This window comes from Macaca thibetana, chromosome 16 (assembly GCF_024542745.1).
Source record: "Macaca thibetana thibetana isolate TM-01 chromosome 16, ASM2454274v1, whole genome shotgun sequence".
In the NCBI taxonomy this organism is placed as follows: domain Eukaryota; kingdom Metazoa; phylum Chordata; class Mammalia; order Primates; family Cercopithecidae; genus Macaca; species Macaca thibetana.
The window spans coordinates 63,914,021-63,940,871 of NC_065593.1; the positions used below are offsets into that span (position 1 = coordinate 63,914,021).

The window sequence follows — 26,851 nt, forward strand, 5'->3', positions numbered from 1 at the left end:
GTTCCCCTGATCCTCACTTCAGCCCCCTTGGGATGGGGAAACTGAGGCACCAAGCTCAACAGTGTGCTCCCAGACCCCTGTTGGCAGGTGAGAGCAGGCTGAGAGTCCACCTCTGCATGGCGCATGGCCAGGCTGCCACAACGCCCACCCCTCACAGAGGCTTCGCCCGGTCTCATTTGACCTTCTAATCCCCAAATGGGGAAAATGAGGCCCAGAAAGGGCTGAGACATGCCCAGGGCCACACCTGGGGGCCTGGCTGCCCGAGAACAGAGGAAAGACAGCTCTTCCCACCATGCCACGTTGGCCCCTGGGACCCAGCAGCAGACCTGGGAAGGCAGGGGTAGCCCTGAGGTCCTGGGCCTCACTGGAAGGTCCACTGCTCCATGGAGGGTATACAGGAGGACGCATTTGGGGCCCAGGCATTTGAGCGCAGCTTGGTCAGGGCTTCCCCCAGGGGTGCTGGGGGTGGCACCGATACCCCTCACCCCCAGCCTTTTCATGTTCCTCAGTGCACTCTCCTCACCCACTCCCAGCAGGCCGGCCTTTTGAGTGCTGGCCCAGTCCTGGACAGAGGCTCTCAGGAAGGAAGCCGTCCCCGGAGCAGCCCGGACCAGGTCAGAGTCCAAGCGCTGGCTGAGGCCACCGTGCACCCTACCCAGTGCTCCCTGACCTGGGCTGACCTTGTCCACTTGTTCCAGATGGGCCCGCAGCTGCTTCTGGAGGGAGTAGAGGGTGGAGAGTGAGAGCGTCTCCAGGTCAGAGAAGGCGGGCAGGGCCTGGGGCTCGGGCCCTGCGTGTAGCCGCTCCAGCTCCTCCTGGAGTTTCTTCACCTGCACCTCCAGTGCATCCCGCTGCTCCCGGGCCAGCTCGCACTCGGCGCCCGCCGCACTGGCCCGCTCACCAGCCTCCTCCGCCTCTTTCTTCCAGGCATCACAAGCCTGTGGGCCCAGCATATAGTCTCATCACAATGGCCCTGCCCTGCCCCCTGTCCCCAGAGAGCACCATCTCTCGGGGGGCCACTCTGGCTGTGGGGCCTGCTGGGAAGCTGGGTTGGCTGTCTGGGAGGAGAGCAGGGAGGAGGCTGATGCTGTCTGCACAGAGGTTTCAGGACCTACAGGAGACTGTCCCCTCTGTGGCCAGGGAAAGGGGCCTGGGCCTAGCACAGCAGGGGGCACAGGGTAGAGCTGGGATTCTGGCCAGCACCCATAGGGTAGCCGGCTGCAGCTGGACAGGGGGCCCATTTCAGAACCCAGAACCTTGGACTTGGAACCCTGGAGAGGCGAGGCTACTGGGAGGAGGCGGATGGTCCTGGGACAGACTACAAGCAGCTTGCAGAGGGCATTCGAAGCCTGCAACAACAGTAACCACCCAGGGTCCTGACTGGCAAGGCAAGTCCTCCCAGGGGGAGAGTGAGCGAACAAAACTAGTTTCTGCTCTGTTATTCAACCCCCGCTTTCCCCCACCCCACGCCCGCTCTGTGAAGGAAGGTCTTGGGCTGGATGCCACCAGGTACTGGGGAAGGCCGATGTGGGGCCTGGTACCTGCTTGGCCTGCTTCCAGGACTCCTCCCACTGCTTGATGGTGCTATTGGCTTCATCCAGCTCTTGCCGAAGTCGGGCCAGCTCAGCAGCCCCTGGCCCTGATAGGAAAGCGGGGGAAGTGCCCGGGGAGAAGCTTCCAGAGGCAAAGTGCTCCCAGATGCTGCTGTTCATCCCGTTCAGACCTGCCCCAGGGAGGGGAAGAACATGAGCCTCGGAGGGCTTTGGGCCCAGGCCCTGGCCAGCCCTGCCTCAGGGGTTCCAGGGACTGGCTGTCCACTGGATGGGTGTGCAAGGCTCCAGCTAGTGTCAGGCCAGAGAATTTTCCAGGGACAGGAAGGCTGTGAAGGTGCAGGTGGCATGGGCGGAGTCAGACCTAACCTTGAGTGCCACCTGCTACTTGGTGCCACTCAACTTCTGAGGCCCAGCATTCTCATATGGGAAACGGGACTCCCATCGCTGGCCTCACAGGGTAACTCAGGGGACTCAGGAAGTACTGCACGTGGGAGCAGTCCCAGGCCCCCGATAGTGGCAATTTATAATGGTGGCTTCACTTTTAGGTTAGGGCCTTTTTGCAGCCTGATGTGAGGCCCAGGAAGAGATAAAGGGGAAGACAGGCCAGAGCCTCATCAGATGGCAGAGCTGGGACAGGAAGAGCTCAGGGAGCCTTGGGGCCATCCCCCTTGTTTTACAGACGAGGACCCTGGATAAAATGTGTTACCAAGGATCACAAAAATTGTAAGTGGTAGGGCCAGGACACAGAGAGGGAGTGTGGTTCCAAAGGTCTATGCTTTCCAGTCAACTATGCCGCATGCACAGCCAACCCAGCTGTCCTCTGCTCACTCGCTCAACAGATGTTTACTAACGTCAGGTCCCCTTGCTCTGGCCCCCAGGGTAGCCCCTAGCTTCTGAGAAGGACCCATATCCACTTCTGGCCTCACTCTGCCCATGTGTACTTTCTGGTGACTTCTTCCTTACTCCCTTTCCCACTAATCTAACCGGGATGTTCCAGAACCAGATTTAAGATTATTGCTCTGCTCTCTGAGCCACACAAGTGCACCTACAGAGGAGGGACTTGGTCCTGTGTGGGGACCTGTGGCATGCACTGTCTGAGCCATCTGCCCCGTCCCAGAGGAAGATCTCAGGGTCACTCCACCCACATGAGACCAGCCCTGTGGCAGGCTCTCCTGCCTCACCCATCTCTCCTCCTCCCTCAGAGAAGATCTCCTGACTCTGCTGTCCAGGTGGGCCCTCTACGATTCTCAGGAGGATCCCAATGGCTGGACACCTCTGAGTCCCACAATGGCCACAGCTGTTGGACAGCAGGGACTGTTGCACTCACGCCTGTATCAATACACCTGTGCTCAATAGTCAAAAGGTACAGGAAGGAGTGTGTGGCCAGTAAGTGGAGCTAAGTCAAGATGCCACCAGAAGCCGGGCATGGTGGTGACGCCTGTGGTCCCAGCTACTCAGGAGGCTGATGTGAAACGATTACCTGAGCTCAGGAGTTCCAGGCTGCAGTGAGCTACGATCACGCCACTGCACTGCACTGCACTCCAGCCTGGGTGACAGACTGACACCCTATCTTGAAAAAAAAAAAAAAAAAGATTCCACCCGAATATGGGGCAAGTCCGAAAAATGCAACACCAAGCACCTAAAGCTGACAGAATCAACGTAACAGAGAACAACAGCCTCTTTAGCACTGGAAAGCGCTGAGAAATCCATGTGCTGTTCTGGGATCACGAATGAGATAAAGGAAGCCACCACACCCAATCAGAACTCTGAAGGGCTCAGTCCCTGGGCCTGAGCAAAAGCTGGCACTCCCGGGCAGGGAGCTCCTGGTCTCTGCAGCTACTGGGGGAGAGTGAGAGCTGCGGTGCCATGTGCTTCCCATGCTGCCCTCAGGAACATCCCAACACACACAAGAGGAGATGCACAGCCGACCCGCGGTGGCACAGGCCTCTGTGCCATTCTTCTAGCCACTAAACCTTGAAATGCCCTCAGAAACCCCCAGTCCCTACCATTCTAATTCTGTGGGCAGCCTTCTGGGCCAGCCCTGGGCCTCCCTGGAGCCTCTGCCCAGCAGGAAGGGCACCCGGAGCCAGGGGTTAGCCTGTCTGGCTTCTCCCCCTTGGTCCCCTGTGAACCTGGCTGGTGTGAGCTAGCCTCTCGGAGCCTGGGGTGACTGGGCAGAACAGAACCATGGTTTTAAAGAGACCAGGCCCAGCCCTGGCGACTCTGAGACCCCTGCTCTCACCTGCACTGGCCTCGTGCCTAGCACTTCAACCCCATTACTCCATTCAACGCTCGCAACAATGTTAGGAAGTGGATGCTGCCATTATACCCATTTCACAGCACAAGAAACTAAGGCAGAGAGGCTCAATCACTTGTCCAGGGTCACACACACAGGAGTCTCACTCTGCCTCCTGGCCCAAGGCCTCTGCTCTAACCCCAAGCCTGGCTGATACACCGTAGATGGGGTGGCCAGAGGCACCTCCTAAAGGCCCAGGTTCCTGCCCCAGTTCTCAGTGAACCACTCCCCCTCTTACCCAAAGATCCATGTGATGCTGAGGTTCCCAAAAATGTGTTTTCCGATTGGCTCAGGTGGCCCTGGGGCTGCTGCAGGAAATGCGAGGAGATGCTGACAGGAGGGGACGGGGATGCTGAATGGAAGGAGGCAGAGCTGCTCAAGGAGCCGGGGATGTTCACGGGCGCAGAGCTCTGCAGCAAGCTGCCGCCTGCAAGAGAGGCCCCGGGAGGGCGGGCTGGGTGAGGGCAGCGGAAGCCAGGCGGGGCACATGGACCAAGGGGCCTGGGCCAGGCGGGAACCCGAGGAGTCCTCCAGGCTGCCCTGCCCACCCACACCCAGTACCGATGGTGATGCTTCCTGGGTGGGGCACTGTGCTGTTATCGAAAGTCTTCTCCAGGGCGGCCACACCAAACTCATTCAGGTCCAAGTCATCCAAAGCAGACTCTAGGGACAGAGAAGAGTAGGATGTGACCTCCCGAGGGCCCATCTGACCCTGACCACCTCGTCTCCTGCCCACGCTGCATCTTCACGCCCATGCTACGCTGGGTCTGTATTCTCCCCAAGCCCCTTGTATTCTCCCAAGTGCCCTACCTTCAGCTGCTTCCTATGCCTATCCTGACTCTTGACTTCTGATGCCGTCTGCCAGTCATGTCCAACCCAAATGCCTCTCCTTTCTGAATCCTTTGACACTTCCAGGAGGAATCATATCCCCATCCAGGGTCCCTGCCTCAGACAGGGATCTTGTCCCCTGATGTTACAACTCGAGGGTCTCAGCCCCGGGCTCAGTGGGGGTGGGCGGGTCTCTGGGCACTCAGTGGCTGGTGGATAGCAGGTGCTTGACATATGTCCACTGGGTGGGAAGTTTCCCTCTACAGGGGAGGAGCAGCACGTTGTCACCTGTCTCCCCAGTGCCTGCCACAGGACCTGGCACAAAGCAGGCACCTAGAAATGAGGACCGAAAGAAAGGAGCACCGACTTCTAGCACCAGGAATTCTGAGAATGTTGTGCAGGGTGTTCACTACACAAGGACACCAGGGAGATGAATGGGGACTGAATGGCACGTCTTGGGGTGAGACTGTACTCACCAAGGGGAAAAGGCGCCTCTTTCTGATTTGTGCGAAGGAGCTCTAAGGGCCGGTCTTGGCCCTACACCTTGGGGTCATTTCCCCTTTAGCTCGAAGGACGCAGAGCTCCCACCCCCTGATTTTCCCAAGACAGATGTCTAAGGGGTCTGGTGTGCTGATTTGAGACCTGCTTCAGAGACTGGGGGGTCTCTGACCCCAGACCCAGTCCTGGGCCTGCAAACAGAAATGGCCTAGTTACCTATGACTGACTCTACCGTGTCGCTGGTGGGGTAGAAGGGCAGAGCGTTTGCATTCATGCCGGGGATGCTGCTGGTGCCCACTGGGCTAGGGGGGGTAGCTGCCAGGCTGGAGGTGATACTAGAAGAGATGCTTGAGGTCAGGGGGCTGCCTGCGGGGAGGATGCCCAGCATGTCCTGCAACGAGAGAGGGAAAAGGGGAGGCAATGGGAGGCCTGCATATGGAGGCCAGGACGAGAGGCTGGAGACGGGCTGGGGACAAGGGAAACAGCCCGTGCCAGCTCTAGTCCGGGTGCCCCCATGCCCACATGGGCCCTGGCACACCCGACACCTTGCCGAGAGCATGGAGTTGGAGGTGCGGAGGTTGCCAGGCCCGCTCACCCCTACGATCCTGTAGCAGGGAAGAAAGAAGGAAGTACAGGGCCTGGCAGAGTGCAGGGCTCCAGGGCCTGACCCCCTACCCTCTCTGGATTTGTGGCTGGGACCTCACTTTAGTCCTGCCCTCAGCTTTCGGGGAAAGTGGTGCCTCCCACTCCCCAAAGCCTCCTGGGGGTCTGGGCCAGTCCTGTCCACAGCAGAGGGGAGGAAGGGGCTGAGAGCTCTATACCTGTTTGGGCTGAAGCAGAGGCTGCTCTTGACTCCTGGGCTCTAATGAGTGGGGTTTTAATTTGGCCTGAGGGAGAAAATTCAGGGAGTGGGTGAATGTGGTGCTGGGGTGTCCCTGAGTCCATCTGACCCTGAGGCTGCAGGTAGCAGGGGGCAGGTGGGGGCAGACATGCAACCCCTCTTCACATGCATGCACACACCCCCTTCTTCCTCCCCACCCCTACTCTCTTCCCCTACCCTAAGCAGGGAGCTGCCTTTCTCCTCCAGGTGACACTAGGCCTCATGTAAGCCCAGAAGGTTTCTCTCCAGGTCCAGTTAGGGACCCCTGTGTCCTGCTCCCCCAGACCCTGCCTTTCTATGAAGGCAGCTCAGGGCAGGGGAACGACCGCACCCAGGCGGGATCCGGCTTCTCTCCTAACCAGCTCTGCGGCCCCAGGGAGGCTGTGCAGCCTCCCCAGCCTTCCTGTCTTCAGCTGCAAATGGGCTGATACTGCTCCCTCTGTTCAGTCCTGAAGAGGCCGAGGACAATGGAGTCCTAGCTCCCAGTCATCCTCCCCATAGCTGGACCAGGACACTCCTCCAAGATTCTCTTGCCCCACGCAGGAGAAGGCTAACCTCACTGCTGCCTCCCTCATCCCTTACCTGGCATTTGAAATTTTTCAGGTACTCGGCTCCCACCTGGTCTTCCCTCTCGAAGCCGGGAGCCTTCTTATAGCTGCCAGGGGCCAGGCCAGACTCCCCGGGGAAGACAATGCCCTCCAGGTTTGGGGGCTTCCTGATGGAGCCCGGCGGGGAGCTGCAGAGGTTAGACGGGCTGCCTAGGCTGCTGTTTCTACAGAGGAGCTGTGGAGAAGGAGGGGAGGGAGGGAGTGGGCCCGTGGGCACAGTGTAGGCTGGTGTGTGGCCCGTCCTCCACCCTCCTCAGAGGGAGTCTTCAAGGGGCTCAGTTCCACTTTAATCTGCCAACGAGCAGCAGCGACCACTCAGGGAGCCCGAAGCTCACGAGGGAAAGGGGGTGACCTCAGGCTGTGTCCCTGCCACCAGTCCTACAGGCTCATCAGCACAGGCTCTGGAGACTGCCCTACCCCACCCCCGTGCCTGGGCTTTTGACAAAGAATGCTGAGATGGGAAAGACAGATCCCCCTGGCCCGAGGACAAATATCAGGATGACCTCCCAAGCCCAGGCTGAAAGGGCCTAGGAGGCAAGTGTTGGCTCTGTCAGGCATGGTGCCCACCCACTCCCCAGGATGGGCACGTACGGCACTGAGGTCAGGGGCATGCGGGCTGGAGGGGCTCACAGGCACCGAGTCTCCGGCGGCAGACGGCATGTACAGGACAGGACCCGGCTGGGTGGGACTGGACACAGCTGAGGAAGGCTGCAGGTCGTCACTTAGGGGTGGCTCTGCAAGAGTCAGGGGCAGGGGTCAGCAGGCCCGAGGCAGCTCTGTCCCTCCAAAAATGTTCCTGGGTCCCTTCCAAAGGAGACCACGAATCCCCCTGCACATAAAGGGAAGGTTCCTACGACATCTCTAGTAATGCCATGTCTGTGCATTTACTGTGTACCAGGTACTGTGCCAGCACTTTGCAGTGATCGTGAATCTTCATGGTGACCAGAAGATACCAGTAACATGGTCTCTGTTTTATAGACAAGAAAACTGAGGCTCAGAGAGGTCAGGTAAACCCACCAAAGTGACAGAGCTGAAAAACAGAAGAGCTGGGACTTGAACGCTGATCCGCACAACTCCAAAGCCTGAATCACTTCCTTATGCTGTCTTAACCAGGCGGTCCCAATGCCCATGGCCGGGGACCACCTCCGCATCAAGAATATGCTTCTCCCTCCCAAGGCCCTCAATTTATTTTCCATTCTCATCTCAGAGATAGGGCCTGAGCCTGGAAAGAGGTTAAGGAGACCCAGGGCAGTATCTTGGGGGTAGAAAGAGGTGTTAGCAGGTATAAACTAGAGCTCTGTCTCTGAGACTGGTGGCGGCCCACAGTGTTATGCTGAGGATCCACACCCACACTGTCCCACAAGGCAGCCGAAAGCCACACGTGGCTACTGAGTACCTGAAATAGGCTGGTCTGAATGGAAATATCCTGTAGGCATTAAAATGCACATCAGATCTCACAGACTTACTACAAAAAAAGGTAAAATGTCTTGAAAATTTTGTATATTGAAATAATAACCTTTTATATTGGGCTAAATATAAATATGTTATTAAAATTAATTTAACAACATACTTTCCAATTAAAAAAAAATTTTGACAGAGTCTCACTCTGTTGCCCAGGCTAGAGTGTGGTGGCATGATCTCGGCTCACTGCAACCTCCACCTCCTGGGTTCAAGTGATTCTCGTGCCTCAGCCTCCCAAGTAGCTGGGATTAAAGGCATGTGTCACCATGCCCAGTTAATTTTCATATTTTGCTATTTTTGTTAACATGCTTAAAGATTTTAACTTTAAAATGACATGGGGTTTATATAATATGGGGGTTGCATTATATTCTAACTGGCTAGCTCTGCTCTAGAGGCCTGAGCAGCACTCAGCAGATAAGAGCTCCATGTTCCATTAGTGATATCTGTCATGGGTATGACACGGGTGACTGGTGGGATTTGCCACGTCAGCTATGGAAGGCACAGTGCCTCAACCCTCCCTGGAACCGTAAGTGCCCAACCAGGGGGACAATCCCTGCGGTCTCTATCTCACTACTTTGGAAGCTCTCGGCCGTCAAGGCTACTTCCAGAAAGGTGGGGGAACGGAGCTTCCAGTGGGGACAAGGCCCACTGCTGGCAGGCCGGAACTCCTGTGCAGGGCGTACTGCCAGGGGCCATCCCCGGCCTGAGCCTGAGCGGGCCAGGGGAGGGAGGGGTGGGAGAGGGCACTGCCCTGGGGCAATGGGAACAGCATACGTTCTACGTGGGCAAAGGCGCAGAAGGGTCCTCGGGGACAGCTGCCCGACTGCTGCATGTCGTTGCACTTGGTGGACTTGTAGATCTGGAGGGCAGAGCAGAGGCGGGTCAGGCTCAGGCCCTGAGGGAAGGCTGGGCAGGCTCCCCTTCCTCCAGCATGGGTGGGCTGGCTTAGTCATCTCCTGCCCTGTGTCCCCGGCCCCTCCCCTCCCCTCCACTATGTCTCTCCCTACCAGCTTCTTACTCAAACTCCTGAGGCAGCCCACCACCACTCCCCACTGTCACCGACAGCCTCCCTTCTGGGGTCACAGGTCCCACCAGCCCTCCCAAAGGGATCCCCCAGCGACTCTCCACTCACGGGCATGGCCAGGGCTGTGCCTCTGAATGCGCCTCCTGGGCATTAAGAGAGCCACATCTCAGGCAGCCACCCCTGCCAATGTGACCCCTGCCAGGACAACCTGGGTTGCGACCTATACTAAGTAACCTTCCACTCTGTTGTCTGCAGCTACATAAGGTAGTTTCTGTCCGCGTGTCTACCTCAGGGTGTCGTGGCTTCCATGGAACACCAAGGGCAGGGACTGCAGGTGCCTCTCTGAACCCCAGACAAGACCTAGGCACACTGATATGGCCCAGGCTACTTCACTGGAAGGAGCTTATTTTTTCAATCCTTTTTTTTTTTTTTTTTTTTGAGACGGAGTCTCGCTCCATCACCCAGGTTGGAGTGCAGTGGTGCGATCTCACCTCACTGCAAGCTCCGCCTCCCAGGTTCACGCCATTCTCCTGTTTCAGCCTCCCGAATAGCTGGGACTACGGGTGCCCGTCACCATACCCAGCTAACTTTTTTTGTATTTTCAGTAGAGATGGGGTTTCACCGTGTTAGCCAGGATGGTCTCAATCTCCTGACCTTGTGATCTGCCCGCCTCGGCCTCCGAAAGAGCTGGGATTACAGGCATGAACCACCGCACCTGGCCCTTTTTTTTTTTTTTGAGGGAGTCTCGCTCTGTCACCCAGGCTGGAGTGCAGTGGTGCGATCTTGGCTCACTGCAACTTCCGCCTCCCGGGTTCACGCCATTCTCCTGTCTCAGCCTCCCGAGTAGCTGGGACTACAGGTGCCCGTCACCATACCCAGCTAACTTTTTTTGTATTTTTAGTAGAGATGGGGTTTCACCATGTTAGCCAGGATGGTCTCGATCTCCTGACCTTGTGATCTGCCCGCCTCGGCCTCCGAAAGAGCTGGGATTACAGGTGTGAACCACCGCACCTGGCCCTGTTTTGTTTTTTTTTTTTTTTTTGAGGGTGTCTCGCTCTGTCACCCAGGCTGGAGTGCAGTGGCGCGATCTTGGCTCACTGCAATTCCGCCTCCCGGGTTCAAGCGATCCTCCCACCTCAGCCTCCCAAGTAGCTGGGGTTACAGGTGCTTGCCACCAAATCCGGCTAATTTTTGTATTTTTAGTAGAGATGGGGTTTCACCATGTTGCAGGTTAGTCGTGAACTCCTGACCTCAAGTGATCCACCCACCTTGGCCTCCCAGAGTGCTGGAATTACAGGCATGAGCCACCATGCTTGGCCCTACTTTTTCAATCCTGATTCACTGGATTACAAGCACCATGAGCGGTGCAAAGCCCAGAGTGGCCAGGTCGCCCCACTCCATCTACACCTGCCCTGTCCGGAGGCCTGGGGGACACACAACTGGAAGCAGAGGGCTGCTTGCTGAGTGTGGGCTCAGAATAGAAGGTGCCAAATTCAGCCTGCGGGGTTCCTCTAGGCACTGCCTGGGGAGAGCCGGTGGCCACAAGTCCCTCTTCCAGGATGGCATCAGGATGGGTTCTGCCAACATCTCCACTGACCCTGCCTGCCTCTCCTTACTTCCCAAAGCCACCCCCCAACCCTGCTGTGGGGCCCACCTCGGGGTGGAACTGCTGCTCGGTGCGGGTGTGGCAGTACTGGCAGGCGTCTCCGTTCTCACACTTGCCAGGGTCTCCCCACTCATCCCCGTGCTTGACGTTTGGACATGGAGATGACCTGGCCAACAAGAGGGTGGGGTCAGATGGAGAAAGGAGAGGGTGAGATCGGAGCCTAGCAGGTGCCACCTGGACCCAGCCTTACTGGCGTGGGCACAGAAATGGAAAAGACCAGCTGCAGAGTCAGGGCCTTGCTGGTGCCACAAGTCAAGCTCTTTCTCTGGCCCAGCCTGGTCACATCACCACAAAGGATACTGTTTGATTCCCCTTGGCCAGGCCCTCCCACTAGCCCAAGTAGGGTCAGGCTGGAGCCACAACCACACTGTCCACACTGCAGCCTGGTCCTCATCCAACACATTCCCCTCAAGATTCAGAAGCGGTGGGGCCTCAGAGACGGTCTGACCAGGGTCCTCATTCATGCAGGAGGTGAAGCTGGGCTCCTACTGTCCAGCCATCCTCACTATGCCCTCCCCTGGGCCCTGGGTTTGCGATCCTGTCATCCCCAGGACCAGCCTCCCCTCCTCCCAGAGAGCCACAGTGGGAGCAGCCTCTGTCTGACCCCTTCCCTGCCACTCCTCCCTCCCATGGCTGGCCTCCTGGGGCCAAAGGACCTGTATTTGTGCTTCCGGGGGCTCCGCCGCCGGTCCTTGCTGTTGTGGTAGTAGGGACAGGCATAGCCTTGGCGGCACAGCCGCGGGGGCTTCTTGCAAGGCTCCGTCTTATAGTTCCCCAGCACATAAGCAGTCTCTGCACAGGGGGCCAGAGGGCAGGGGTCAGGTGAGAGGAGCTGGAGCACCCCAAGACTAGCAGGACTGGAGTGGAGGGAAGGAGAAGCCACTGGGAAGGAGTCCAAGACAGGAGGCCCCTGCAAGATGTGAGTAGGGCCCCTCCTCCCAGGCCACAGCACAGCCCCAGGTGCAGCAAGGACGACAGATGCTGTCCGTCAGAGAGACACTCACAGCTCACAGGGTGAAAGGGCACTCTTGCAGAGCTGAAAACATTTGCATGTGCACTTATGTACGTGCCTGTGCACATGTGAAAGCCTGGGGGGATCTTGGGAACATGATGTGTCAGAGAAAACGCCCCTGGAGGTGCCTTTTGAATGGTGGATGTAGGGTGGGATGCGGGCCAGGTCAGGGCTTCGGCTACAGCAGGCAGTAGGTGGAGGTGAGTCAAATCCCCAGGGCAGCTATGAGCAGGACAGGGAGGGCGCGGCCGAGGCGTGGATGCCTGTACCTTGCCACCGAGGCTCCTCGCTGAGGATCTTTTCTATCATGGCGTGGCTCGCAGCCCCAGCCGACTGGCCCTCTATGCTCCCTTCTACTGTGGTCTGGCCATTCTGCAAGGCCTCCATGGCCTGAAGCTCCCTGGGAGGAGAGGAAAGAACAGAGAGGGTGGAGAGGGGGCATGAGGGGGCAAGAACCAGAGTGCCAGCCCTCCACTGCAGTCTGAGGTACTCACCGTCATCAGCCGCCAGGCCCCTGCCCTGGACCCCAGCCTACTGCCATCAGCCCAGCCCAGCACCCAGCCCACCTGATGTCGTAGACAGGGGAGCGGAGGTCATGGGGCCCGTGGGCAAAAGCGCAGTGCAGGCCGTTTTTGGTGCAGTTGCCTTTTGAGTCTGTCTCGTGGATGCAGATTCCAGTTTTGTAGTAACGAAGGTGGTACCTGCGCTCAGTGTCTCCTGTGGTTCTGTGCAGGAATGGGCACCTGGAACATGGTAGTGGGGGACACTCAACTTTGCTGCCTGCAGCCTAGGCTTCCCTGTCTACCCCCTGCCCTTTCCCCAACTGTTTTTTTGGTTGTTGTTTGTTTGTTTTCTTTTTTTTTTTTTGAGAAGGAGTCTCGCTCTGTCTCCCAGGCTGGAGTGCAGTGGCGCGATCTCCACTCACTGCAAGCTCCGCCTCCCGGGTTCACGCCATTCTCCTGCCTCAGCCTCCCGTGTGGCTGGGACTATAGGCACCCGCCACCACGCCCGGCTAATTTTTGTATTTTTAGTAGAGACGGGGTTTCACCGTGTTAGTCAGGATGGTCTCGATCTCCTGACCTCGTGATCTGCCCGTCTCAGCCTCCCAAAGTGCTGGGATTACAGGCGTGAGCCACCGCGCCCGGCCTTGTTTTCTTTTTTTTGAGACGGAGTCTCACTCTGCTGCCAGGATGGAGTACAGTGGTGCGATCTTGGCTCATTGCAACTCCGACTCCCTGGTTCAAGCAATTCTCCTGCCTCAGCCTCCCGAGTAGCTGGTATTATAGGTACATGCCACCATGCCCAGCTAATTTTTGTATTTTTAGTAGAGACGGGGCTTCACCTTGTTGGCCAGGATGGTCTCGATCTCCTAACCTCATGATCCGCCCACCTCAGCCTCCCAAAGTGCTGGAATTACAGGCGTAAGCCACCGCGCCCAGCCTTTCCCTAACTGTTGAACAGCTTTCACTATGGCCTGGAAGGTACACTAGGAAGAAGGCAATGGCGAGCCCTCCTGCGGGGTAAGAGAACTGCCCTGCTGCTGCCTGCAGCCTAAACAGGGCCCAACAGGGCCTGGCATTCCTGGGCAGGACAGACATCTGGGAGAACAAATGCTGCCCAGGCTTGGGAGCCATCAGAGAAGCAAATGATCTACTCAAAACCCAGGTATAGCCTTCATCTCCTGAGTGCTTCTTTTTTTTTTTTTTTTTTTTTGAGGCGGAGTCTCCCTCTGTCTGTCACCCAGGCTGGAGTGCAGTGGCACGATCTCGGATCACTGCAAGCTCCGCCTCCCGGGTTCACACCATTCTCCTGCCTCAGCGTCCCAAGTAGCTGGGACTACAGGTGCCTGCCACCACGCCCGGCTAATTTTTTGTATTTTTAGTAGAGACGGGGTTTCACCGTATTAGCCAGGATGGTCTCGATCTCCTGACCTCGTGATCTGCCCGTCCCGGCCTCCCAAAGTGCTGGGATTACAGGCGTGAGCCACCGCGCCCGGCCCCCTGAGTGCTTCTTTAGGCTAGGGGTAGGGTCAGCAAGCCTCGGGCCTCCATGAGAAAGAGGTGCTAGGCCGGGCCAGTAGCTCACACCTGCAATCCCAGCAGGGAGGCAAGGCAGGAAGATCATCTGAGGCCAGGAATTTGAAACCAGCCTGGGCAACACAGTGGACATCCCCCGACCCATCTCTACAAATTAAAAATGTTTTAAATCATGGCCAGCCGCGGTGGCTCACACCTGTAAATCCCAGCACTTGTGGGAGGCTGAGGTGGGTGGATCACCTGAGGTCAGGAGTTTGAGACCAACCTGGACAACATGGCAAAACCCCATCTCTACTAAAATAAAAAAAATTAGCCGGGCATGGTGGCCTGCGCCTGTAATCGCAGCTACTTGGGAGGCCGAGGTAGAATTGCTTAAACCCAGGAGGTGGAGGTTGCAGTGAACTGACATGGAAGTGCTGGTGGAAGCAGGTGCCCACTCCAGCCTGGCCAACAGAGCAAGACTCCATCTCAAAAAAAACCAAATAAATGAACCGAAGCTGGGCATAGTGGCTCATGCCTGTAATTTCAGCACTTTGGGAGGCCGAGGAGGGCAGATCACCTGAGGTCAGGAGGCCGAGATCAGCCTGGCCAGCATGGTGAAACCCTGTCTCTACTAAAAATGCAAACTTAGCCATATTTTGTGGTGCACGCCTGTAGTCCCAGCTACTTGGGAGGCTGAGGCAGGAAAATGACTTGAACCCAGGAGGCGGAGGTTTCAGTAAGCCAAGATCGCACCGCTGCACTTCAGCCTGGGCAACAGAGTGGAGTTTGAGGGTGCAGCGAGGATGGTGCCACTGCACTCCAGCCTGGGGGAAAGAGGGAGACCCTGTCTAAATAAATACAATTATACAAATTTTTAAAAAGAGGGCTGACATAGGGAAGGTTCTGTGAGACAAGCAGGGTCAGTGAATGTTCCATCAGTGACACTCCCAGGTGTGGCACCTTCCTATGTCTGTCAGTGCTGTGCCCTATTTCTCTACAGAGATTTGCAGTAAAATATTTAGGGTCAGCAAACCTGGGCACCAGTGAGGCGCTCTCTCGAAACAGCCAGCTTTGGTGGGAACTGCACGGGATGTGGCAAGTGTACCTCCCGGATAGGGAGAGGGGCCCTGTGATCCCCAGGGGAGGATGAAAAAAGGCCAGGGAGCCTCCGGGGTTTAGATGTGGGCCCTTAGGCTTAGTGAAAGAAAGGCATCTTACGTTTCCTAAAAGTGGGAAAGGGAAATGGCACCTCCCCGCAGCCCACGGCCAGGGATGGTGGGGTCTGAGCCCAGGATCGGGCCATGGGCTAGGCTGCAACCAGTCCTCTGGATGGCTTCCCAGAATCTGCCCAGCCTACCCTGAGGGCATCTGACCCAGAAGGAGACATGGGGCTCCTCTAAGGACAGCCTGGGTCACTCACTCGTCGCCCTCCGGGCAGAGGCCTGTAGCCTCGTCGTACTTGGTGCAGTAGACGTCAGGGCTGTAATTGAAGGTGCCGTCCCGACGGCGGATGGACCGGCGGCGCCGCTGGTTCACGAAGTGCCAGTGGAAGCAGGTGTAGGGCCGATGCTGCGTGCATTTGTGTTGCACAAAGAGTGGGCACTGCTCCGTGCGGAATTCTTTCAGGTACCTGCAGAGAGAGCCCCACGTGGGGCAGGCCAGGAGCAGAGAATGAAATCTCTTGCTTCCCAGCAAGAAGTTAGCTGCCAAGTCCCCGGAGGGCCCTGCTCTGGGGTGCTAGTTCCACTGGGACACCAGGAGAGACCCGGAGCTGTAAGGCTACACCTCAGCTCTAGGATCCAAACCAACACCCCAGTCCCACACCAGCCTGAAAGGCAGGAACCAGAGACCACAGCGGCCTCGGCGGTCAGCTGTCTGCTGTGTTGACCAGCTGTGGCGTTAGTCAGCAGCTTGGTTCTCTGAGCCCTTTCCAAGGTTTCCCAAGTCAAACCACTAATCACAGGCAAAGGGCTGCAAACAAGAGCATGAGGCACCTCTGCCAAACTCTACAGGCCTCTGCTACCCAGGTCCACCTGCCTGTTGTTGCAGGCCTCGCCTGTAGCATGAGCTGGGGCTGTGGGCTGAGAGGAGGAATCTGCAGATAAGCACTTAGGCTTTTCAGCTCTGAAGCTGAAAGCCCAGGTCACAAGGCATCCCTGGGGACTACTGACTCAGTAATTACCGTCCTGTCTGCCCACCTCCGCCCAGAGACATTTCCTAGCACTACCTAGATCTGTGCTTGGGGAAAAAAACTCATACTGACGTTCTGAAGAGACCCACCCCCCAACCCCGCCCCTGCTGCTCCAGCCTGTTCTGTCCCGTCATGTCACCTCATGTGGAGTACCTGCAGCAGCCGGGCTATTTATGTCCTGGGGGCATGAAGCTGTCTCCTTTTGGCCGCCTCCTCCCAACCTTCACTGGTCTCTCTCCTCTGCCCTGCATGTGTAACATCCAAGACACTCCCAAATCTCTTCTCCCACATCCCACCCAGTGGAAGGCCCCAGACCCACTTACCCCCTTACATCTGGGTTTTTGTTCACTACATGTGTCCAGGTTGGGGGGTCTCCTAGACTGGACCCCCCCGCCCCTGGCCCCAGGAAGGACAAGCAGTTAGTGTAGTTCTCTTTAGTCTCTCAAGCCTAACAATGCAAGCAACAAATGACTTGGGATAGGGCATCTAACGCCATTCAGAAGGATGGTGCCAGAGGCTTGGAGACTGCAGAAAGAAGCACGAAGGGAACAAGTCAATCCAAACGAGGGATCCTTGACCCAGGATGGGATGCAGGAAGGAGGAAAGGGGAAGCGGGGAGGACAGGTACTAGCGGATGAAGAATTTGAAGGTGTTTTCGGAACAGGAACAGGATGAGCTTAGAGACAGAGTGTGTCTGGCTCTAAGAGCTCCCAGTACCTTTGTGGATGTGCATGGAATAGGAAGGGAACAGAAACAAGAAAAGGAGAATAAGGTGAGGTGCAGGAGGCAAACTGCACATTTCAAGGGCTTCATCTCTGGGCTCCAGGTACATCCTGAAGACCCCAGGCAGAAATCTGGAAGGCTCCCTACAGCCTGATGTTCTCCTGGTCCCTTTGGCATTTGAAGCAAAGGCTCTTCTCCTTTACTGTCTGGTTAGACAGAAAGCTGTGCCCTCCTGCTGCACACAGGCACCAAGCCTGGCACTGAGCTGGGATACCCATTCCTCAAACTGCTACAACCATCCCTCTCCTGGGAGGTACATCCTCTTCCTGACTTTTTGGACCCACAAAGAAACTACCTCAGGAGGTAACAGAAAATGGGAGAGAAGGAACTTTCCTGAAAGAAGGAAGCTGGGCCCAGAGACAGCAGCACAGAAGAGTGAGGCATGGTTAGAATGGGCAGATTAAGGACAGAACACCCAGTTAAACTGGAATCTCATATAAGCAATGAATAATATTTTAGCCTAATTAAGTCTCAAATATTACATGGGACATACTTATCCTAAAGAAATTATCTGTTTCTGGTCAGGCGCGGTGGCTCACACCTGTAATCCTAACACTTTGGGAAGCCGGGGCAGGTGGATCACCTGAAGTCTGGAGTTCAAGACCAGACTGGCCAAAATGGTGAAACCCGGTCTCTACTAAAAATATTTTAAAAATGGCTGGGCGCGGTGGCATGAGCCCATGGATGCCTGTAATCCCAGCACTTTGGGAGGCTAAGGCGGGCGGATCACAAGGTCAAGAGATCGAGACCATCCTGGCCAACCTGGTGAAACTGTCTCTACTAAAAAATACAAAAATTAACTGGGGCCGGGCGCGGTGGCTCAAGCCTGTAATCCCAGCACTTTGGGAGGCCGAGACGGGCGGATCACGAGGTCAGGAGATCGAGACCATCCTGGCTAACACAGTGAAACCCCATCTCTACTAAAAATACAAAAAAACTTAGCCGGGCGAGGTGGCAGGCGCCTGTAGTCCCAGCTACTCGGGAGGCTAAGGCAGGAGAATGGCGTGAACCCGGGAGGCGGAGCTTGCAGTGAGCTGAGATCCGGCCACTGCACTCCAGCCTGGGTGACAAAGCGAGACTCCGTCTCAAAAAAAAAAAAAAAAAAAATTAGCTGGGCGTGGTGGCCTGTGCCTGTAGTCCCAGCTACTTGGGAGGCCAAGGCAGGAGAATCACTTGAGCCTGGGAGGCGGAGGTTGCAGTGAGCCGAGATCGCGCCACTGCACTCCAGCCTGGTGACAGAGCAAGGCTCCAACTAAAAAAAAAAAAAAAAAAAAAAAAAATTACCCAGACATAGTGGCACATGCCTGTAGTCCCAGCTACTCAGGAGGCTGAGGTAGGAGAATTACTTGAACCCAGGAGGCAGAGGTTGCAGTGAGCCAAGATTGTGCCATTGCACTCCAGCCAGGGCAACAAAAGCAAAACTACATCTCAAAAAAAAAAAAAAAAAAAAAAGAAATTATCTGTTTCCAATGTAACTGGCATCCTGGTTTGTTTTTAAGAGACAGGGTCTTGTTATGTTGCCCAGACTGGAGTACAGTGGCTGTTCACAGGCTCAATCATGGTATAGCATAGCCTCAAACTCTTGGCCTCAAGTAATCCTCCTGCCCCAGTCTCCAGAGGAGCTGGGGTTACAGGTATGCGCCACTATGCCCAGCCGGCATCCTTTATTTGCTAAACCTGGTAGTTCTAAGAGTGACACGTGCCTGCCTGGTGTCAGTGCCTTATGAAAGCACAGGGAGGCAGGAGGAGAAACCTAGGATATGTTCACCCTGCCTCTGGGCACAGTCTGTCCTGGAGAAGGAAAGGTCCCCGAGGACAGGAGCTAGACCTGGTGAGCCTGCTGACTTGGGGCAGACATGTCCAGGGTGCCACGTGCAGATGAGACTCCACAGAGGCTCTAGCTGGCAGGGCTCTCATAGATCAGGACAGACCGTGAGCCACAGATTCCATGGTAAGCCTCTTCACTTCCATTCCCACTGCCCTGGATCAGGGACTTAGGATCTTTTCCTAAACTGACCTCTCTGTTACTGGCCTTTCTCTGTCCAGATGACACTGCATGGTGCTCAACCCTCTTCCTAGAGCCCGAATTTAACTTTTTTTTTTTTCTTCTTTCTTTCTGAGACGGAGTCTCCCTCTGTTGTCCAGGCTGGAGTGCAGTGGTGTGATCCTGGCTCACTGCAACCTCCGCCTCCCAGGTTCAAGCAATTCTCCTGCCTCAGCCTCCCGAGTAGCTGAGACTACAAGTGCGTGCCACCACACCTGGCTAATTTTTTTGTATTTTTAGTAGAGACAGGGCTTCACCGTGTTAGCCAGGATGGTCTCGATCTCCTGATCTTGTGATCCACCTGCCTCAGCCTCAGCCTCAGCCTCCCAAAGTGCTGGGATTACAGGCATGACCCCCTGTGCCGGCCAGCAAACTCCTCTTATAAAGGACCAAATGGTAAATATTTCAGACTTTAGATTTCTTTTTCTGGTTTTTTTTTGAGACAGAGTCTCACTCTTTTGCCCGGGATGGAGTGAAGTGGCATGATCTCGGCTCACTGCAAACTCTGCCCCTGGGGTTCAAGCACCTCAGCCTCCCAAAGTGCTAGGATTACAGGCATGAGCCACTGCACCCAGCGGACTTTAGATTTCTTTTTGAGGGGATAACATTTTGCAAAGTTGGGGGATCCCTTTTATCAAAATGGATTACAAATGTTCATCGTTAATTGTGACTCTGTAATACATACATATATATTTTATATATATACACACCCAAACACACACACACACATACACACACATAAAAATTTTTCTTTCTTTAAGGCAGGGGCTCGCTCTGTTGCCCAGGCTGGAGTGCAGCGGCTCAAGCAGGGCTCACTGCAGCCTTGACCTCCTGAGCTCAAGTGATCCTCCCACTTCAGCCTCTGGAGTAGCTGGACTATAGGCGCATGCCCCCATGCCCAGCTAAATTTTTTTGATTTTTAGTACAGACAGGTCTCGCTATGTTACCCAGGCTGGTAATGAACTCCTGAGTTCAAGTAATCCTCCCCGGCTTTGACCTCCTCAAGTGCTGGGATTACAGGTGTGAGCCACCACACCTGGCCTGTAATGAGATTTTTATGTATTTCATCTTTGAAAATGTCTTTTCACATATATAGGTATTGCTAAATGTTGATAACATTCCACAAGCACACGGGCTTGTTTTTTTTCCATTTGAGACAGTCTCACTGTCACCCAGGAGTGCAGTGGTGCAATCATAGCTCACTGTAGCCTCAACCTCCAGGGCTCAGGTGATCCTTCCACCTCAGCCTCCCAGGTAGCTGGGACTATAGGGGCCCGCCACCGCACCCGGCTAATTTTTTGTATTTTTAGTAGAGACAGGGTTTCACCATGGTCTCGATCTCCTGACTTTGTGATCTGCCCACCTCAGCCTCCCAAAGTGCTGGGATTACAGATGTAAGCCACCACGCCCAGCCAAGCATATAATTTTTATTCAGGATATCCATCTCTTAGATGACAATTATAGAATTCCACTAATTTTTTTTTTTTTTGAGACGGAGTCTCGCTCTGTCGCCCAGGCTGGAGTGCAGTCGCACGATCTTGGCTCACCGCAACCTCTGCTTCCCGGGTTCAAGCGATTCTCCCTGCCTTAGCCTCCCGAGTAGCTGGGATTACAGGTACCCGCGACCACACCCGGCTAATTTTGGTATTTTTTGGTAGAGACGGGGTTTCCCCTTGTTGGCCAGGCTGGTCTTGAACTCCTGACCTCAGGTGATCCGCCAGCCTCGGCCTCCCAATGTGCTGGGATTACAGGTGTGAGCCACCACGCATGGCCAGAATTCTATTAATACTTATCTTTTAATCACTTCCAGTTGAAGATATGTCGTAAACTCAATTGTGCAGATTTTTAATTTTTATTTTTTAGATGGAATCTCACTCTGTCACCCAGGCAGGAGTGCAGCAGCGTGATCTCAGCTCACTGCAACCTCTGTCTCCCACATTCAAGCGATTCTCCTGCCTCAGCCTCCCGAGTAGCTGGAACTACAGGCATGCGCCACCACACCCGGCTAATTTTTGTATTTTTTGGTAGAGACGGGGTTTCCCCTTGTTGGCCAGGCTGGTCTTGAACTCCTGACCTCAAGTGACCTGCCCACCGCCTCCCAAAGTGCTGCGATTACAGGTGTAAGCCACCGTGCCCACCCGATGGATTTCAAAATAGAGAAATTTCCTTTGTGTTCACATTGAGATGCAAAATCCCTGATAGAACTATAGCCTGCATTTGGAACATGTGTGTAGGAATGGAGAGCTTGCCTTTGTTTTCACTTTTGACAGCACAGGAAGTATACAAGGCAGCTTAACATGACATAATGATTTAAACATTTGCTGTCATCAACATGACTTCCCTGAAGCATAAGGTTTGCATAAGCACTGTTTTACTTTGGAGTTTTAGGTTGAATTCATTAACAAACATTACCTAGTCTGCAGCAAAAGCTAATTTCCAAAGCCATTCAGCATTTAATAGCTCAAAAAGTTGAAAGAAAACTACCACTGCTCAGTCATCAAACTACTGCGTAGCAGGGCATAGCAGAATATTCAGCTTCTATTTCGGACAAAAACTCATGGAACTGATGATGATTCACAAAACCAAGTAAAATTACTGATGCTAAGGGTTTAATAACACATGATAAACTAAAACATTTTCTGCAAAGTACCTGCTGATGAATAACACAATGAATAAACCACCTTACATTTTCACAAGTTTCGTAAATTTGTTCAATTATTTTTCTGCTGTACACATATTTTTACCACCACCAGTTGTAAAAGATACTAGCAGATTACACTTTAGGTTGTACTGAATTAGTGTTTTCTTAGCTTTTTTGAAAATACTCTCACCTGTAATTGTTCCAAACAAACTATTCATAGAGGTTAATTCCTCACTCTCTTCAAACCTGGCATCAACTCCATGAATAAGTTAAAAACTAAACAGTAATAGTAACTAGCTGTGGACTCATCAACAGCCAGGAAAAACCACATGAAATCGGCCTTTTTTTTTTTTTTGGTGACGGTGTCTGGCTATGTCACCAGGCTGGAGTGCAGTAGTGTGATCTCGGCTCATTGCAACCTCCACATCCCGGGTTCAAGTGATTCTCCTGTCTCAGACTCCTGAGTAGCTGGGACTACAGGCGTGGGCCACCACACCCAGCTAATTTTTGTATTTTTAGTAGAGACGAGGTTTCACCATGTTGGCCAGGGTGGTCTCAATCTCCTGACCTTGTGATCTGCCCACCTTGGCCTCTCAAAGTGCTAGGATTACAGGTGTGAGTCATGGCGCCCAGCCCAGCCTTCTGTTTTAATTGACTACTGATGTTGCTCCTAACGTCCTCAACATTTTGAGACACTGTTCCTGCTGAAAAGCTAACACTCTCAAACAAAAGTGTGTTTTCTCTGGACACACTTCTCCAGCTCCTGCAATCAAACACAATTTAATTAACTCAACATCAGTAAATGGCTTTCCTTGCCTAGCTAACAAACGAGCCACTCAGAAACCTGCTTCAGTTGTAGCCTGCAACTGAAACTACAAAAATGTAGTTTTCATTCTTGTGAAGAAATTCTGCTGTAAGGAAATATTCCTAACTGCATGCAGTGGCTTATCCCCGTAATCCCACCAACTCAAGAGGCGGAGGTGGGAGGATCACTTGAGCCCAGGAGTTTGAAGGCAACATAGCAAGACTCCATCACTAAACATTTTTTTTAAACTAAACATTTTTAAAACATAATTTTAAGAAAACGAAGCCAGGCATGCACCTGTAGTCCCAGCTACTTGGGAGGCTGAAGTGAGAGGATCACTAAACCCAAGAGTTTGAGGCTGCAGTGAGCTACGGTTGCACCACTGCATGCCAGCCTGGGTGACAGAACGAGACCCTGTCTCAAAAAAAAAAAAAAAAAAGACATCTATGCTGAAAAAAATTCATCAGCATTATCAGATGAAGCACTTATCACAATATTCCCAACTCGTAAAAAAGCAATGGTCAGAAAAAAATTTTTAGGTCAGGTGCAGTGGCTCACTCCTGTAATCTCAGCACTTTGGGAGGCCAAGGCGGGCAAATCACTTGGGGTCAGGAGTTTGACACCAGCCTGGCCAACATGAAGAATCCCGTCTCTACCAAAAATAAAAAAAAAATTACCCAGGCGTGGTGAGTCACAACTATAATTCCAACTACTTGAGTGGCTGAGGCATGAGAATCACTTGAACCAGGGAAGTTGAGGTTGAAATGAGCTGAGATCGCACCGCTGTACTCCAGCCTGGGCAACAGAGCAATCTCCAAAAAAAAAAAAAAGGTGGGGGCCGGGTGCAGTGGCTCGCGCCTGTAATCCCAGCACTTTGGGAGGCCAAGACGGGCGGATCACAAGGTCAGGAGTTTAAGACCAACCTGGCCAATATGGTGAAATCCCGTCTCTACTAAAAATACAAATTAGCCAGGTGTGGTGGCAGGTGCCAGTAGTTCCAGCTACTCAGGAGGCTGAGGCAGAAGAATCACTTGAACCCGGGAGATGGAGGTTGCAGTGAGCTGAGATCACGCCACTGCACTCCAGCCTGGGTGACAGAGCGAGACTCTATCTCAAAAAAAAAAAAAAAAAAAAAAAAAAAAAAAAAAAAAAAAAAAATTGGCTGGGCGCGGTGGCTCACGCCTGTAATCCCAGCACTTTGGGAGGCCAAGATGGGCGGATCACGAGGTCAGGAGATCGAGACCATCCTGACTAACATGGTGAAACCCCGTCCCTACTAAAAATACAAAAATTAGCCGGGCACGGTGGCGGGCGCCTGTAGTCCCAGCCACACGGGAGGCTGAGGCAGGAGAATGGCGTGAACCTGGGAGGCGGAGCTTGCAGTGAGTGGAGATCGCGCCACTGCACTCCAGCCTGGGAGACAGAGCTAGACTCCGTCTCAAAAAAAAAAAAAAAAAATTAAAGGAATATTCCTTTCTTTTTCTTTCTCTATCACCAGGCTGGAGTGCAGTAGTGTAATCACAGCTCATTGCAACCTCAACTCCTGGGCTCAAGTTGTACTCCTGCCTCGGCCCCCCCAAAGTGCTGGGATTACAAGCATAAGCCACCATGCACAGTCACAGCTATCTTTATTATTAGATGCTTTGCCACCGAATGTGTTAACAAAATAATCCACATGCCACCGAGCCTTAAAAGTGTAATACTTGAAGTGCATTTTTCTCTTCCTCTCTTCTTTTGACATAAGAGGTATGCAACAGTGATGAAGAATGTATAAAATGTGGTATGCTGGCCAGGCACAGGGGCTCATGCCTGGAATCCCAGCACTTTGGGAGGTCGAGGTGGGCGGATCAGAGGTCAGGAGATCAAGACCATTCTGACTAACACAGTGAAACCCCATCTCTACCAAAAATACAAAAAATTAGCTGGGTGTGGTGGCGGGCGCCTGTAGTCCCAGCTACTCGGGAGGCTGAAGCAGGAGAATGGCATGAATCCGAGAGGCAGAGCTTGAAATAAGCCCGATTGCGCCACTGCACTCCAGCCTGAGCGACAGAGCGAGGCTCCGTCTCAAAAAAAAAAAAGTGGTATGCTGATACGTGCAGCAATGTGAAGCAATGAGCATCACATATAGTCAGTCTCCTGTTGCAACTACTCAACTCTGCCACTGAAGGGCACAAGCAGCCAGGACAATAGAGAAACGAATGAGCGCAGGTTCAAAGGAAGCTTTATTTATTTATTTTTTATTTTTTGAGACAGAATCTCACTCTGTCGCCTAGGCTGGAGTGCAGTGGTGCGATCTCTGCTCACTGCAAGCTCCGCCTCCTGGGTTCATGCCATTCTCCTGCCTCAGTCTCCCAAGTAGCTGGGATTACAGGCACCCGCCACCGCGCCCAGCTCATTTTTTGTATTTTTGGTAGAGACAGGGTTTCACTTTATTAGCCAGGATGGTCTCGATCTGCTGACCTCGTGATCCGCCCAACTCAGCCTCCCAAAGTGCTGGGATTACAGGCGTGAGCCACCATGCCTGGCCCAAAGGAGGCTTTATTTAGGGACTCTTTGAAATTCATATAATCGTCACATCACGAAATGTCATTTTTTTCAGTCACTGAAAAAATGTGAAGGGAGGGCACAGTGGCTCATGCGTGTAATCCCAGCACTCTGGGAGGCCAAGGCAGTGGATTGCTTGAGCTCAGGAGTTAGGAAATCAGCCTGGGCAATGTGGCAAAACCCTGTCTCTACCAAAAAAGTACAAAAATTAGCCAGGTGTGGTGGTGCACACCTATAGTCACAGCTACTCAGAAGGCTGAGGCAGGAGGATTCTTTGAGCCTGGGAGGTCAAGGCTGCAGTGAGCCAAGACTGTCCTACTGTGCTCCAGCCAGGAGGATAGACTGAGACCTGTCTCAAAAGAAAGTGGGCCATAAAAAAGCAGGCAGCAGGCTGGATTTGGTATGCAGGCTGGTTTGCCGACCTCTGCTCTACACTTGGGTATTTTTGTCTTCTTTTCCCCTTTTTGTGGAGAAAGGGGTCTCACTATATTGCCCGAGCATGTCTCGAACTCCTGGGCTCAAGCTATCCTCTGGCCTCTGCTCCCTAAGTGCTGGGATTACAGGTGACCTCTGCTCTAAACAGTTGATATGCCTCATCGCATCACACCCTTACATCTCCATACTTTTGATCATGTTGTCCCCTGGGTCTAGATCACCCTGAGGGTTCCCTGACCCTGCCTGCCCCCTCTTCCATGTTCCTACTACACTATGTGAATACTGCTGGTACAGCCACCGCAGTGGATTCTGACTGTTTTATACACTGCCACATCTATCATCTTTGTACCCCTGCACAGAGCTGACCCACAGCAGGTGTCTGAGAGGTGTAGAAGTGAAAAGAAAAGCAAAAAGCATACCAAGTGGTACAAGCCTGGTATAAAGCAGCTCTGCACGAACCCAATAAAACACAGAGAAGCAGCTCCAACCTCTGACTTAGATACTTCTCCTGGCAATTAACTCAGCAAGCTCTCTATTCCACATCATGTCTGCTCAGCTTTGTTCCTCACCTGAACACTAACATTGAGATCTTCCGCCTCACACACAGAGTCAGTTGCTGGCATCTGGTTCCTCTTTTGTCATTGGTGCTGAGAATGTGCAGAGACCATTACAGATCTACTTTTTGAAAAAAGAGTCTCATTCTGTCACCCAGGCTGGAGTGCAGTGGTGCAATTACAGGTCACTGCAACCTCCCAGGCTCGAGCAATCTTACCACCTCAGCCTCTCGAATAGCTGGGACTATAGGCACCTGCCACCCCACCCAGCTAATTTTTATATTTTTTTATAGAGATGACATTGCCCAGGCTGGTCTCAAACTCCTGACCTCAAGCAACCCTCTTTAGCCTCTCAAAGTGCTGGGATTACAGGCATGAGCCACCATGCACAGCCACTACAGATTAATTCCTGTTTCTATTTCCTCCAACAACCAATGGGTATCATGATGACTACTGGCAAAAGCTGGGTACCAGTCAGACATGGTGGCTCATGCCTGTAATCCCAGCACTTTCGGAGGCCAAGGCAGGTGGATCACCTGAGGCCAGGAGTTTGAGATCAACCTGGTCAATATGGCAAAACCCCGTCTCTACTGAAAACACAAAAACTAACCGTGGTTTGGTGTAGTGCCACATGCCCGTAATCCCAGCACTCTGGGAGGCCAAGGTGGACAGATCACCTGAGATCAGGAGTTCAAGACCAGCCTGGCCAACAGGGCAAAACTCCATCTCTATTAAAAATACAAAAATTAGGCCAGGCATGGTGGCTCATGTCTGTAATCCCAACACTTTGGGAAGCTGAGGTGGGGGGGATCACCTGAGGTCAGTTCGAGACCAGCCCGGCCAACATGGCGAAACCCCGCCTCTACTAAAAAATACAAAAATTAGCTGGGTGTAGTAGCATGCACCTTTAATCCCAGCTACTCAGGAGGCTGAGGCGGGAGAGTCACTTGAACCCAGGAGGCCCAGATTGCAGTGAGCCAAGATCCCCCCATTGCACTCCAGCCTGGGCG

The 26,851-nt window shown here is 53.7% G+C and overlaps 2 protein-coding genes and 1 pseudogene across 4 annotated transcripts in view; 1 reads left to right on the forward strand and 2 right to left on the reverse strand.

The window, feature by feature from the left end:
* LOC126939213 (CST complex subunit TEN1) overlaps positions 1–26,851 on the reverse strand; it is a 224,897-nt gene that overhangs the window by 193,916 nt on the left and 4,130 nt on the right. The window lies entirely within an intron of this gene.
* The window catches only part of UNK (unk zinc finger), a 43,392-nt gene that overhangs the window by 1,548 nt on the left and 14,993 nt on the right, over positions 1–26,851 (reverse strand). The window contains exons 2-15 of one of the 3 annotated variants that reach the window (XM_050764212.1): positions 15,265–15,474; positions 12,393–12,569; positions 12,096–12,226; positions 11,471–11,606; positions 10,803–10,920; positions 8,899–8,983; positions 7,255–7,397; positions 6,674–6,838; positions 5,997–6,062; positions 5,392–5,566; positions 4,411–4,512; positions 4,088–4,276; positions 1,542–1,723; positions 681–938 (exon numbers count right to left, since the gene is read on the reverse strand). In XM_050764212.1, the coding sequence (XP_050620169.1) occupies positions 681–938; positions 1,542–1,723; positions 4,088–4,276; positions 4,411–4,512; positions 5,392–5,566; positions 5,997–6,062; positions 6,674–6,838; positions 7,255–7,397; positions 8,899–8,983; positions 10,803–10,920; positions 11,471–11,606; positions 12,096–12,226; positions 12,393–12,569; positions 15,265–15,474 (2,137 nt within the window). The other 2 variants (XM_050764210.1, XM_050764211.1) reach the window with 2 other exon arrangements.
* LOC126939259 (uncharacterized) lies at positions 1,633–3,407 on the forward strand (annotated as a pseudogene).